At 38.2% G+C, this 14,497-nt stretch overlaps 1 protein-coding gene across 2 annotated transcripts in view; it reads left to right on the forward strand.

Moving 5' to 3' along the window:
- itgb6 (integrin, beta 6) overlaps positions 1–14,497 on the forward strand; it is a 47,266-nt gene that overhangs the window by 16,912 nt on the left and 15,857 nt on the right. The window contains exons 2-9 of one of the 2 annotated variants that reach the window (XM_057851565.1): positions 3,064–3,252; positions 8,943–9,022; positions 9,091–9,289; positions 9,353–9,599; positions 9,683–9,848; positions 9,932–10,093; positions 10,166–10,261; positions 12,454–12,543. In XM_057851565.1, the coding sequence (XP_057707548.1) occupies positions 3,198–3,252; positions 8,943–9,022; positions 9,091–9,289; positions 9,353–9,599; positions 9,683–9,848; positions 9,932–10,093; positions 10,166–10,261; positions 12,454–12,543 (1,095 nt within the window). In that variant the 5' untranslated portion in view covers positions 3,064–3,197. Of the gene's footprint in view, positions 1–3,063; positions 3,253–8,942; positions 9,023–9,090; positions 9,290–9,352; positions 9,600–9,682; positions 9,849–9,931; positions 10,094–10,165; positions 10,262–12,453; positions 12,544–14,497 lie in introns of those variants that run through there. The other variant, XM_057851574.1, reaches the window with a different exon arrangement.

A 14,497-nucleotide genomic window follows, 5' to 3' on the forward strand; every position in this document is an offset into this window, starting at 1 on the left:
AAACACAAACTACAACAAGAAATACATTGAACATCTAGACCAGGGTTCATTGAATCCGGACCTCGGTGCCACTTTTTCTGTCACTTTTTTCCACGTCTCTCTCCCCTAACACACCTGAATCAAATGATTATGTCATCAGCAACCTCTCCAGAAGCCTGATAATGATCCTGATTATTTTGATTCAGGTGTGTTGGAGGAGGGAGACATGGAAAACACGACAGGAAAAGTGGCACCGAGGTCCGGATTTAGTGAACCTTGATCTAGACTAACTACTAAAATGTTGGTGCTATCGTCAGCTAGATGTATTTCCAGTTGACACCATGTGGGGGGGCCTGTTGACCAGGGAAAGAGGGGGACGGGGGCGGGGGAGTCTATAAGCTAAATGATTGAAAGAGGTAGCGTGTACACAAATCAGCTCTGTGATCTAGAACCCAGTAATCGTGTGAATCCCTTGTGAGTGTAAGCCCGTTGGCGACCAACCCTATGCCGCCCCATCGCCAATCCCCCGCAGCCCATCCATCCTCCCGCAGCCCAGCAAAGGAGCCATCCAGGGTGGTCCCCTGGGCCACCCGCGCACCCATCAACCGGCCTTCAGGGATGCCAATAGGGGACGCACCGCCAACCCCACCGGAAGACCGGAAGTCACCCATGCAAAAATACAATAGATCCGGTCGATTTTAAAACTAATATGCAATCGTAAACCTTCCTTTTCTAGTCCATCAGATATCTTGAGGCTGGAGGTAGATCGAGTGACAGTTTACTTGTAGTTGTTGATTTACTGCTGTCTTCTCTGCTATAATAATAACCAACACGGCAGCACAGTATCAACTCTGCTTTTAATCTCGGCGCGGTGCGCACCAGTACCCCCATGTTCAATTCAAAACCCTCCTACCACAACAAAATAAGTAGGAACTAATATTCACATTGGAACTAAAATTATCCAACATAAAATATAGAATATAAATGAATACTACATCACATTTGTAAAACATAAATACATAATAAAATAAATAATAGACAATATAAATAAAACAAATTGAAATGAGCCAAAACACCTGTAATTTAATAATAAGAATAATACACAAATCCTGTTTACACAATTAAGTAATTTCTGCGTGGCCCTTTAATTTGAGAAAATCCATCAATAAAGCTTTTGAAAACCATTCATAAGAAGAAGAAAAATGATTCATTGAGGCATTTCATTTGTAAAATACATGTTAAAATCTTTGTCATTGGGATTGCTTTTCTCTTTAGCACAGATCTTTTTTCTTCTTTCTTTCAGAAAGAAAGCTGACCAATACACGGGCTCTGAAAGGCAAATGGTTGTTGAATTATTATCTTTAAATACCCGTTACTCTCGTACGATCTTGCAATCCTCGCGTGAACCGATCGAGCCACTCCACAGACGCTTTGCTTGTAAAACGCGTCCTATTTAAATTGACGGTGAGCGTCAGCGGTGCGTTGTTGTGCCGGCATCGCTGACACGCTGTAGACATGCCTGGTGTGTTACCATGGTAAGGAAAACAGTACCGCTTTTGTCCACCGGCGTCGCTAAAATCGACCAATCTGAAAAGTTACCAAGTGTTGCTTTAAATCATTGTCGACCATTGACAACGATAGACGTCCAATTCATCTAAACTGGAAGGACTGACAGAGTGAAATTTAATGATAGCTGACAACCATAGGCGGATTTTAAGGGGGGGGCAGGCCCCTCCTGGTGACTTAAAAGTGTCATTGCATGAAATTGACTTTGCTATACACTGTGTATAGTATATATATAAAATTTGTAAAGCAATAAAACTGCAACAAAAATGAATGAAATGAACAAAGAAATATATTTTTATAATGGGTCAAAATTATTTTTCGAACAGATCATGTGACTAGCATCTTGGATGGTCATTTGCGTTGCATATAATTTTCAACAACAAAAAATCAATTAGGGCAGGGCAATTTTATTTTTTCAAATGACATTTTTCTTAGATTGATTTTTTTTTTTTTTCCGATTGAATGATTGGAATTGAATGATTTAAATACTATGTCCTACCCATAATATGGCCCAAACACAAAAAGGATTGCTTCAGTCAAAGAAAAGTTTTTCCATGAAAAATTAACTGCTCAAATGCAAATTTTCCAATCTCAAATATTTTTTCACACAAAGAAACGTTTTCTATAATTCAAATTTTTTTTTGATTGAAGTGATTTTTCTTTTTGAAAAACATATATTTTTAAGCAACTTATTTTTTGATTGAATAATAAAGACAAAAACGTCCCAGCCAAAATGTGGCCCAAACACATATCAACATTACTTCAATCCCAAAAGTTACTTCAATCAAAAAAAAAAAAAAAAAAAAAAATTCAATCAAATAAAAATAGCTTTCCCGTGCATTTTTTTTAGTTTTAAATTTTATTTTTGCATTGAAACACTTTTTTTTTTTTTATTTAAGCAACTTTTTTTGATTGAATAATAAAGACACAAATATACCTCGATATGGCTCTGCCCAGGGGATACAATTTTTGACTGGGGTAACTACATTGGCACAACATCGGCGGGCGTGCCATATTCAATGGATGACGAGCTTGGCGAAAAGTATTGCCTAAGCAGCCTGATTTAGAATTCCCCTCAAGAATGATTGTAAACAAAAAACGCTCATTGTCAACTTATTATTATGAATATTCTTGTAAGTTAATTTTATTACTGACACTGCGTTTCTGGCTCATCAACATGTTGTGCCCCCCTTGCCCTAAAAGTCCAACTCCGCCTATGCTGACAACCCCCCCAGTCAAAATGGATTGGACGTCTTAAGCCGTCAATGGCAGCACAAACCAATGCGCACTTCATCATGATACATGCTTATCTCAGTCGCAAATTTAACCCGTGTACGTGCGTTGGACTTATCGACATTGAGCAACCTTCTCCCTTTTTCTAAAGCTTCCTCATTAAAACAGTGCACTTTCAGATTCTTCATGTTAACAAGTTTTTCGCTCTGCGGAAGTGGATATAAAAGGCAGGCCAGGTGAGACGCGACTCACCTTCTTTTCCTCCTCCTCCTCCTCTTCTCCCAGGTAAAAGTGCACGACGGCGCGTCTCCTTCGCTCCACCTTCGTTGGAGTTGCAAAGAAGGCACAATAAGGCTGGCGGACGCCTTTTCACGCGTGTAAATATGAGACAAGTTGAAGTCACGTCACGGACTTACTAAATGGGGCTTCTCCTACTGGGCCTGATTCTCCGCTACTGGATCAACACTGTGGAAGGTGAGTGCACAACCTTGCGTGGATAGCGTGGATTAAGCCTTTATAGGTCATACATTTAACGCATTGGGTGCTGTTGACGGTGCTAAACGTCTAATCCATTTTGACTGCCAGTAATTGACGTCCTCCACCGTCATTGGCTCTGAAAGATGAGCATTCACAACCAGTCTTCGCAGTTAAGTGGACGTCTATTAATGTCAATGACAGGCAATGAGTTAGACTAATCTTTTTCCTTTGGGAAAAAACAACAACTTTAGGCTGTTATTGGGCTTCATAACCAATGTGTATTTCTGTTTTTATTCTTTTTTCATTTTAAGATTTAGTTTTAATGAACATTTCATTGATTTACTGTGTATTTTTTTCATAAAACGAATACAAAAGTAATATTACAACTAGGGTTGTTCTGATCATGTTTTTTTGCTCCCGATATTTCCCGATCCGATTGCTTTTTTTTTTTTGGGGTCCCGATTCAATTCCAATCATTCCCGATAATTTTCCCCGATCATATACATTTTGGCAATGCATTAAGAAAAAAATGAATAAAACTCGGACGAATATATATATTCCACATACAGTACATAAGTACTGTATTTGTTTATTATGACAATAAATCTTCTAGATGGCATTTACATTATTAACATTCTTTCTGTGAGAGGGATCCACAGATAGAAAGACTTGTAATTCTTAAAGGATAAATGTGACTTTGTATATTGTGACTAAATATTGCCATCTAGTGTATTTGTTGAGCTTTCAGTAAATGATACTGCACCCATTTAACTGTTCTGCCCAAATGCATGATGGGAAGTGCAACCATGGCTTTGCGTAGGGGCACCAATTCATATATCTTCTCTGCGTTGGGAAAGAACATAGGGTGTTAAGAAAATGATCAACTACTACATATCTTCCCCACATTACTTCTCACAATATTTTAATTGCTGAGAGATGGATTGTAAGGAAGGCTTTAGCCAAATAAAAAAAGGCTCCAAAGGCTGTCAAAATTCTCTCTCCTAATTATACGCTGCCTTTTAGCTATATATATAGATAAAACTGCGCCTTTATAGATTGAACGCGATAATGCGTGAGTGGGTCGTGCGGCGCATGCTTTAATTGTTTAACGTGATTAATTAAAAAACATTAATTACCGCTGTTAATGCAATAAATTTGATAGCCCTACTTTAAGCCAAAACTACTCTGGATGAGTGTAAGACATTTTGTCTGTAACGTTAAATACAATTAGAAAACGATTTAAATAAAATATATTTATATATTAAAAAAGGCATGTCCGATATTTTTTGCCAATTCCGATACTTTGAAAATGCCCATGCCCAACATGAGTGAAAATGTGGTGTGCACAAATATAGTTGACATTTCTTCATTTGCTGTTTTTTTTTTTTTTTGTTTTGTTTTGTTTTTTTAATCACTCTTAAAAACAAACAAAAATAAATCCATATTGTGGCCAACATGACTAAAAATGTGGTGTGCACAAATATAGTTGCCATTTCTTCATTTGCTGTTTGTTGTTGTTGTTGTTTTTTTAATCATAGTCTTAAAAACAAACAAAAATAATACAAATAAAAACAATAAATGTTGTATTTATTGTAAACTTCTGGCTGCTGTGGTTGCCAGAATTTTACCAAAAATAAAAGGGAAAAACCGGGAAAATGTTCCTATTCAGATTAACAGCAAAACTGTAAAATCAACTAAAGTTAAATTTTATTCATATGTTTAACTGTATTTTTACTGGAAGACGAAAATTGTAGTGGCGGTGGGATTTTCAGTAAATTTGTTTCTAATGGCAGGCAATGAGTTCAGTACTGTTTTTTTGTGGGTTTTTTTGTCACTACATCTTTAGATTGTTATTGGGGCCATTTTTGTATATATGTTTTTGTTCATTTCAATAGTTTTTATTAACATTTAATTAATTCATAATTTATTTATCCCAAAAATACTATTGCAACCAAATGTTCATATTGTGGCCTACATGACCGAAAATGTGATGTCCACATAATTGGATACCAGTTCTTTATGGATTTTTTTGTGATTGTGTTTTTTGTTTTTCCTCACTGTTAAAAACACCCAATGAATTTACAGTATTATACTGGCAGCTGTGGTTGACAAAATTATACCACTGAAAACACAGTAAAACCGTAATATGTTCCCTGTCAACAGTCAAGTTAACGACAGAAGACAATAAAAATTAGTCATTCATATGTATTTATATACTATACAACTGTTGTTGTACCGGAAAAAGTTGGCGGTTATGGGATTTTCAGTAATTTTTTTTGTTTCTAAATCTGATGTAAAATTTTGTTACTAAACTACTACACCGTTTTACGTGTACTGTATGGTTTTCATGTTATTTTAAAGGGAGAATTCTGATAACCACTGCTGCCAGTATTTTACTGCAATTGTAACTTTTTTCTTTTTTACAGTGTAGCAAAAATAGTTACTTGCCCTATCAAAGGTTAATATGCGTTTTGTGTGTCAAGTGCAAACAAGAAGTTCAAGTGCGACGACTACCTGCACATGCAGCTTATTATGTCATTTGTTGTCAGCCTGTGTATTTATCATCGATCCCACTGGACCTTAGAAAATGCAATGTTGACCAGGAAACTCCATTTATTACAGCAATCAGCATGTTTGAGATTTCAGTAGACAGTATTTTTAAGTCACTGACAGACACAGATGCCTAATCCATTTGACTGGGTGAGCGATTATTTTCATGATTATTCGATTTATCGACTCATATATATAAATCACGTTATTTAGTATTATACTCTGGGCTGTATATGTACATTTGAACCAAAAACTACATGCTGAGAAAAATTGGGATTATGAATATTATTTAACGATGTGTCGTTTTACAAAGCAAAAATCAGAGTGTATATGCAGTTTCCTTTTAATTTTTTAATATATAATTTAAATATAGATAACCATGCAATAAAATAACTAAGAAAGAAAAATATTACTTAACATTCCAACCAAAACCCCCAATTTTTTCCCACAAATTGGCATCATATTTCATACACTGGGTGACATTTCTCAAAGATTATTTTTTTCCTGTTAGAATATCTGTACAACGCATGTATCTAATTGCATAAATCAGTTTTTTGTTAGCAGAAAAAATATCCAATTTTTTATGTAGAAGGTAGAAAAATGTATCAAATATAATACGTTTGGCCCTTTAAGTTGATAATCGATTAGTTGTCGATTAATTGTGACAGCCATCTTTTCTTATGTAGTACAGTCTAGTTTTCCTTTTATTAAAAGCATCACCAATGAATGCTGCAATGGATTAGTGCTGTTTCAGTTCATTTTAATGGGAAAAATTTCAGTAACATATACTGTAAGGGTGTAACGGTACATGTATTTGTATTGAACCGTTTCGGTACGTGGTGCTCGGTTCGGAACGGAGGCGTATCGAACGTGTTTGTGACGTAATGTAACCCTTACTGTTCGAGGCTGAGTCGATTGGGTTACAGTTTCTTTGTGTAGATTATATCTACTCCGTCTTCTCTACTATAATGAGGACCAACACGGTAGGACAGTATAACCCAGAAACGTCAACGGCGCGACAACGTGGCCGCCGCGAGAACGCAATGAAACGCAAGCGTTAAAGTCAATCAGCCAATGCACACCAGTCGCAGTGCGGCCACGTGTATGATGCGTCCCAGAAGCGGCTCAACACAACGCACGCGAAAAGAAAGGCGCAGTTTATTATTTGACGCGAGACGCGACCCTCCTGCGTCAATACTACTACCGGTAGCTAGGATCGGGCAGACCGGAAGTCACTCGTGTAAAAATACGGTGGATCAGTTCGATTTTCAAACTAATATGCAATCGTAACCCACTTTTTGAGTCCATCAGATCTCTTGAGTGGTAGATAGGGGCACAGTTGACTTGTCTTTGTTGATTTACTGCTGTCTTCTCTGCTATAATACTAACCAACACGGCACCGTGTTCAATACAAAGCCCTCCTACCACAACAAAACAAGTAGTAACTAATATTCACATAGGAACTAAAGTTATACAACATAAAATATACAATATAAATGAATACTACATCACATTTGTAAAATATAAACACATAATAAAGTAAATAATAGCCCATTTAAATTAAATAAATTGAAATTAGCTAAAACACCTGTAATTAAATAATACACAGATCCTGCTTACAGTATTAAATTAATTTCTGTGTGGCGCTTTAATTTGAGAAAATCCAACAGTAAAGCTTTTGAAAACCGTTCGTAAGAAAAAAAATGATTAATTGAAGCATTTCACTTGTAAAATACATGTTAAAATCTAGGGTTGTTCCGATCATGTTTTTTTGCTCCCGATCCGATCCCGATCATTTTAGTTTGAGTATCTGCCGATCCCGATATTTTCCGATCAGATTGCTTTTTTTTTTGCTCCCGATTCGATTCCAATCATTCCCGATAATTTTCCCCGATCATATACATTTTGGCAATGCATTAAGAAAAAAATGAATAAAACTCGGATGAATATATACATTCAACATACAGTACATAAGTACTGTATTTGTTTATTATGACAATAAATCCTCAAGATGGCATTTACATTATTAACATTCTTTCTATTAGAGGGATCCACAGATAGAAAGACTTGTGACTTTGTATATTGTGACTAAATATTGCCATCTAATGTATTTGTTGAGCTTTCAGTAAATGAAACTGTAGCCCTGCCCAAATGCATGATGGGAAGTGGAACCATGACTGTGCGTAGTCCTACCAATTGATATGTCTTCTCTGCATTGGGAAATAACATAAGCTGTTAAGAAAAAGATCAATTGCTACCTTGCTATCACACATTGCTTCCCTTGATATTTCTAATCGTAGGGAGAGGGATTGTAAGGTTTTAGCCAATTAAAGAAAGGCTCCAAAGGCTGCCAAAATTCACTCTACTCATTTACGCTGCCTTTTATCTCTCTATATAGGCAAAACAGCGCCGTTACAGATTGAGCGCAACAATACGTGAATGGGTCGTACAGCGCATGCGTTAGTTGCGTTACATATTTAATGTGATACATTTTTTAAAAATTAATTACTACCGTTATAGGGAAAAATTAGATAACCCTACCTTAAGCCTAAACTAAAGACTCTGGATGAGTGTAACATATTATGTTTGTAACTTTAAATACAATTAGAAAACGATATAATTTAAAAATATATATATATTAAAAAAAGGCATGTCCGATATTTTTTTGCCGATTCCGATATTTAAAAATGACGTGATCGGACCCGATCGATCGGGACATCTCTATTAAAATCTTTGTTATTGGGATTGCTTTTCCCTTTAGCACAGATCTTTTTTCTTCTTTCTTTCAGAAAGAAAGCTGACCAATACGCCGGGTCTGAAAGGCAAATTGTTGTTGGATTATCTTTAAATACCCGCTACTTTATGAGCAGAATTCTAGCTTTTTATAGGCTAATGTTCCTATTGTTGAAAGCACAAAGGTGTGTAATAAACAACTAGCACATTTATATTTTGCATTTTATTTTCTTACTGTACCGAAAATGAATGGAACCGTGACCTCAAAACCGAGGTACGTACCGAACCGAGATTTTTGTGTACTGTTACACCCCTAGTAACATACAGTAAACTGGAATTTACATTACATATTTTGAAATTGCACATCTGTTTGAAAGTGATTATTTTATGTGTACCTGCTGCAGGTTCATGTTCAGCTGAAAGTGCTGCCACATGTGATGTATGTCTCCAACTTGGTCCACACTGTGCCTGGTGTACACAGGAGGTAGGCAAACTGTAAATTTTGTTGCAAATGTGTGTTTTTCATTGCTTTACTTCATATTCATTTCCCAGAATTTCACCAACTGGTTGTCAGTTAGTGAAAGATGTGACACACCGGAACGTTTGCTTGAAAAAGGATGCGCAGGGAGCCTATTGGAGTTTCCCATTTCCAAAAGTGAAATCCTCGAGAATCAACCGCTTGGGAGAAAGCGTGGCAACATGAACCTGACGCAGATTTCCCCCCAGAAAATGGCGCTCAAGCTCCGACCTGGTAGGGAATTTTCATGTTCCGAGATAGCTTTTTTGGCTCTCATGTTGATTGTTTTTTGGACAGGCAGTCAGGTCACTTTTCAAGTGAAAATCCAGCACACTGAAGACTATCCAGTGGACCTCTACTACCTGATGGACTTGTCCGCGTCTATGTATGATGATCTCAACATGATTAAGAATCTTGGCTCCACTCTGTCCAAGGAGATGGCCAACCTTACTAGTAAATTTAGAATGGGATTTGGTTCTTTTGTGGAGAAACCTGTTCTGCCCTACATCAAAATCACCGAAGAGGAGCTCGCCAACCCTTGCAGGTAAGAGAAACCTGGACAGTTTTCCTCACATCTTCTCTAACTGATGTCCTAAAGTTCCACTCATCTGTCTTTTTGCATTACAGTAGCGCCGGTCACACCTGCTTGCCAACATTTGGGTACAAACACGTCTTGTCCCTTTCGAGTAACACGGACAAGTTCAACAAGATGGTCTCCATGCAGCGCGTGTCAGCAAATGTTGACATACCTGAGTGCGGCTTCGACGCGGTCATGCAGGCAGCTGTTTGCGGGGTAAGCTTGACGTTTCGGCTTGGACAGATTTGTACGATTTCTGATTGCGAATCTGAGCGAGACCAAAAATGTTCTTTCAATAGGACAGGATAGGCTGGAGGAATGATTCCATGCGTTTGCTGGTGTTTGTCAGTGATGCCGACTCACATTTTGGGATGGACAGTAAAATGGCCGGCATTGTCATTCCCAACGACGGACAGTGTCACTTGGATGCCAACAATGAATACTCCATGTCTACACAGCAGGTTTTCAAAGCCTTTTCGTTTTGCTATACGCTCCACGGTACTGTTCTTCATGTTATGTATTTTTCTCTTTAGGAGTACCCAACTCTGGGTCAGTTGATCGATAAAGTCGTGGAAAACAATATCTTACTGATATTTGCCGTGACTGAAAAGCAGAAGCTGAATTATGAAGTAAGATGTTACTCGTAAAACACTTGTATAGTACATTGAATCCCTTTTAAAACACATTTTGATAAGAATTTTTTAGCACTTGAACCATGATACTGTAGGGTTCACCAGTGTTGTTAATCTTGCGTTAAAAAAGTAATTAATTAGTTACAAATTACTTCTCCCAAAAAGTAATGCGTTAGTAACTCAGTGACCTGAATGTAAGGCTACATACTACATACATACTACAGGTCTTAATGCACGAATCTGATTTTATGTCATATCTGTTTTTTGGGCGTGCCCGTTCAGACTGCCTTTGTCCATTGAGACCATTCAAGTATTACGCATGCACACTAATTCGCAGTCCGACAAGCGCTGAGCAAGACGACCCGCATGCGCAGAAGCATATAAAACAAATGACCACACATGCTGGCTGTCATCCGTCATTCCAGGGATATCATATTTTGCTTTTTAAAAAGAAGACACAAATAACAGACATAAATAATCCCAGGTTAGGCTTATATTCAAAGTATATTGATCGATAGCATGCATGCACTGTCCGTGCATGTCACACACACATACGCGCAGTTTGCCCCGACTCTCGGCCGTGTAAGCAATGTTGAAATGTTTCTCATATAAAGCAGGCAGAAAACCGATCATTCTCAGGCTTATCCTCAACCCCTTTTTATTTATTTTGTTATGACTGTTGTCAAGCCCGACCCTTCCTAAAAAGCCGTGTTCAAGGCAAGCTAGGCGCTAGTAACGCACAGCTGCACCGCTACCGTGGCATCTCTCTCGCTTTTTGATGACGTAATTGCTGCATAAATTCCGATTTGAGAGACTGGACAGTACAGACCACGCCGCGACAGTCTGGAAAAATGTGGCCCAGATCGGATTTGAACCACATCCGAAAGTGACCCAGATCGGATTTGAAATGGTCCAGTTCTATGCGACTTGTCACATTCAGACTGTCAAGTTAATGCCTCACTCGTGTCGGAAAAACACGAAAAAATCGGATTCGTGCATTAAGACCTGCAGTATGAACGTAGCCTAAGAGTAATTAGTCACTTGGAAAGTAACTGGTGATAATTTTCTTTTTTTTTTCCTCAAAAAAAAAAAAAAAAAAAAAAAGTCACACAATGTTTAAAGGGTTTTTTGGGACAATTGGCCCTAGCCCAATTGTTTACCCTTAACTAAACTAGACACAGGGGTGTTGCGTATATTGCGATAACTAGATAGTAACCTTTGCTATGTGTGGAAGTCATTTAATGTTGTGAATCAACCGTTAAAGTTGTTAAAATTGCTCCCGTTATTGCATTAGTTGCCTTCTGTCTACTTTTGACATGTGTAAGTTTTAAAACTATTTCATCATTTAATGATAGATTTAAGTCAAGATTTTGCTGATCTAGGAGCATTTTAGATAAAAAGTTACTTAGGTTCGCTTGGAAGGTTCTCTACAACAGAGCCTTCCTGAGAAGTCTACTGCTTTAAGATGGCGGCCGTTTACTAACGCATCTAGTTCTTTATTATACATGTCGCTAATGCAGCCGTGTCTGTCATTTGCATCTATTTCTGTATATATGTGATATCTACCGAAGCATCATGTGGGCGTAGTTTGTAGGCTATCAGCTACAGTCAGGCATTATTGGAGCCACCTAGCATAGTAGCATCGCGTTTGATGGCGTCACCCTCCCTTGCCTCCTCCCCACTCCTGCTCCGCTCTCTCTTGTCTCCGTGAGTCCGTATTTCTCAGACTTTTCTCGCGTCAGTCAACCAACATGGTAATGCACGCCTTTCCCGCCTCAGTAACGGTAACGGCATTGCCAAGATGAGAAAAGTAATTAATTAGACTACTCACTACTGAAGAAAAATACGCCGTTAGTAACGCCGTTATATTCTAACGCCGTTATTAACAACACTGGGGTTCACTGATATCAAGGTTTATAAGTGCTTTATACGCCTGGCGGCTTGCAAGGCATTTCTCACAATGCTAAAACAGTGCTAGTAAGCATATTTTAACCACATGTGCTAATATGTTTAAAGGGCAAAGAGGACATTTTATAGTTGATTCGTGAACAAATCCTTTCCCAACTCTCTGCTATTGGCCTGTATTTTTCTTTGTTAAAACTATTTCAAGACTGTGCCTCTTTGTAAGACTACGTTCAAGTATTGTTGACAACCACCATCCTTTTGGTGATTTTCCTTCCATTTCACAGAACTATGCAAATCTCATTCCCGGTGCCACTGTTGGAGTCGTGGCAACAGATTCTCGCAACATCTTGGAGCTGATTTTAACCGCGTACAAAGTGAGTAAGTGTGCGAGGTAAAAGTTGTTGGTGGTTGGAAGAACTTTCCCGGCCATTTTTTTTTTTTTTTTTTCACAATCTCGCTTTCATTCTTTCTCATATTACGCTTCCTTACACTTCCCGGGAATTTGAGTCAGCGTGTTCACCTGCAAGTCTTGTCTTGTCCCAACTGTTTGATGGGTTTGTGCCTTACTCATTTTTCTCGCCGCTTGTGCTTCCTCCTTGTGCCTTTGTGTAAATCCATTTGGCGGTGGCAGATTTCCCATCATTCAGTGACAGTTATGTGATGTGAGAACAATTCCAGTCTGTCTTCTAAATTAAGCATGACCAATCGGTGGAGATTCACTTACCTTAGTGGTTAGTGCACACAAATAAATCATTGTGTGTACTGTATTCCATATCCCTTATATTTCCAATAGGTACTCATTTACAAAGTAACTCATGGACTGCCATTGACAGCACCAGTCCATTTTGACTGGGAAAGGCCGGCAGTGAATGATTGCTGTCAGCCCTCCCAGTCAAAATGGATCGGACGTCCAGCGTCAATGGCACTGTAACATGAGCATTTACAGGTAGTCGTCCCAGTTTAAATAAAATCGAACGTCTGTCATTATCAATGGCAGGCAACGAGTTAAATACAGTGTTACCTCTATTTAAGAACGTCTCTACATGCAGAATTTTCAAGTTAAGACACGCCTCAACGGGAAAATATTGCGTCTTGTTTAGAAAAGAATTTCAGAATAAAAAAGGCAAAAATACATTATGGCTGGTAATCACAGCTCCCAGAGTTTACTGAACGTAACATACGTTTAGCTGCTCTGCCATTGGCTATTACCTAGCATTCGTGGCATCCAATTGGCTAAGAGAGGCCACTACTTTATGTGTATGTGTGTATCCCAGCATCCACTTCATATACCCCTCATGTTTCCATAGCTTTACTTGAGTGTATTAACATTTATTCCTTATTCTTGGTTTCCTACATTATGCACAACTCAGATTTAGGTTTACAGTGGTATGAAAAAGTGGCTGAACTTTTTGGAATTTCTCACATTTCTGCATAAAATCACCATCAAATGTTATCTGATCTTTGTCAAAATCACACAGATGAAAAAACAGTGTCTGCTTTAACTAAAACCACCCAAACATTTATAGGTTTTCATATTTTAACAAGGATAGTATGCATACAATAACAGAAGGGGGAAAATAAGTGAACCATCATATTTAATATTTTGTAGCCCCAACTTTGGCAGCAATAACTTCAACCGGACGCTTCCTGTAGCTGCAGATCAGTCTGCCACATCGATCAGGACTAATCTTGGCCCATTCTTCTCTACAAAACTGCTGTAGTTAAGTCAGATTCCTGTGATGTCTGGCATGAATCGCTGTTTTTAGGTCATGCCACAGCATCTCAATGGGGTTCAAGTCTGGACTTTGACTTGGCCACTCCGTAACGTGTATTTTGTTCTTCTGAAACCATTCTGAAGTTCATTTACTTTTGTTTTTTGGATCATTGTCTTGTTGCAGCATCTATCCTCTTTTTAATTTAAACTGTCTGACAGACGGCCTCGGGTTTTCCTGCAAAACATCCTGATAAACTTTTGAATTCATTCTTCCATTAATGATTGCAAGTTTTCCAGACTCTGAGGCAACAAAGCAGCCCCAAATCATGATGCTCCCTCCACCATGCTTCACGGTGGGGATGAGGTGTTGTGTTGGTGAGCTGTCCCTTTTTTTCCTCCACACATGATGTATGTTATTCAAAAACAATTCAACTTTGGTTTCACCAGTCCACAAAATATTTTGCCAAAAATTTCTGTGGAGTGTCCAAGTGCTTTTTTACGAACATTAAACTAGTAACAATGTTATTTTTAGACAGCACTGGCTTCCTCCATGGAGTCCTCCCATGAACACCATTCTTGGCCATAGTTGATGTGTGCACAGAGATATTGTACTG

The sequence above is a fragment of the Corythoichthys intestinalis genome, chromosome 1 (assembly GCF_030265065.1).
Source record: "Corythoichthys intestinalis isolate RoL2023-P3 chromosome 1, ASM3026506v1, whole genome shotgun sequence".
Taxonomy (NCBI): Eukaryota; Metazoa; Chordata; class Actinopteri; order Syngnathiformes; family Syngnathidae; genus Corythoichthys; species Corythoichthys intestinalis.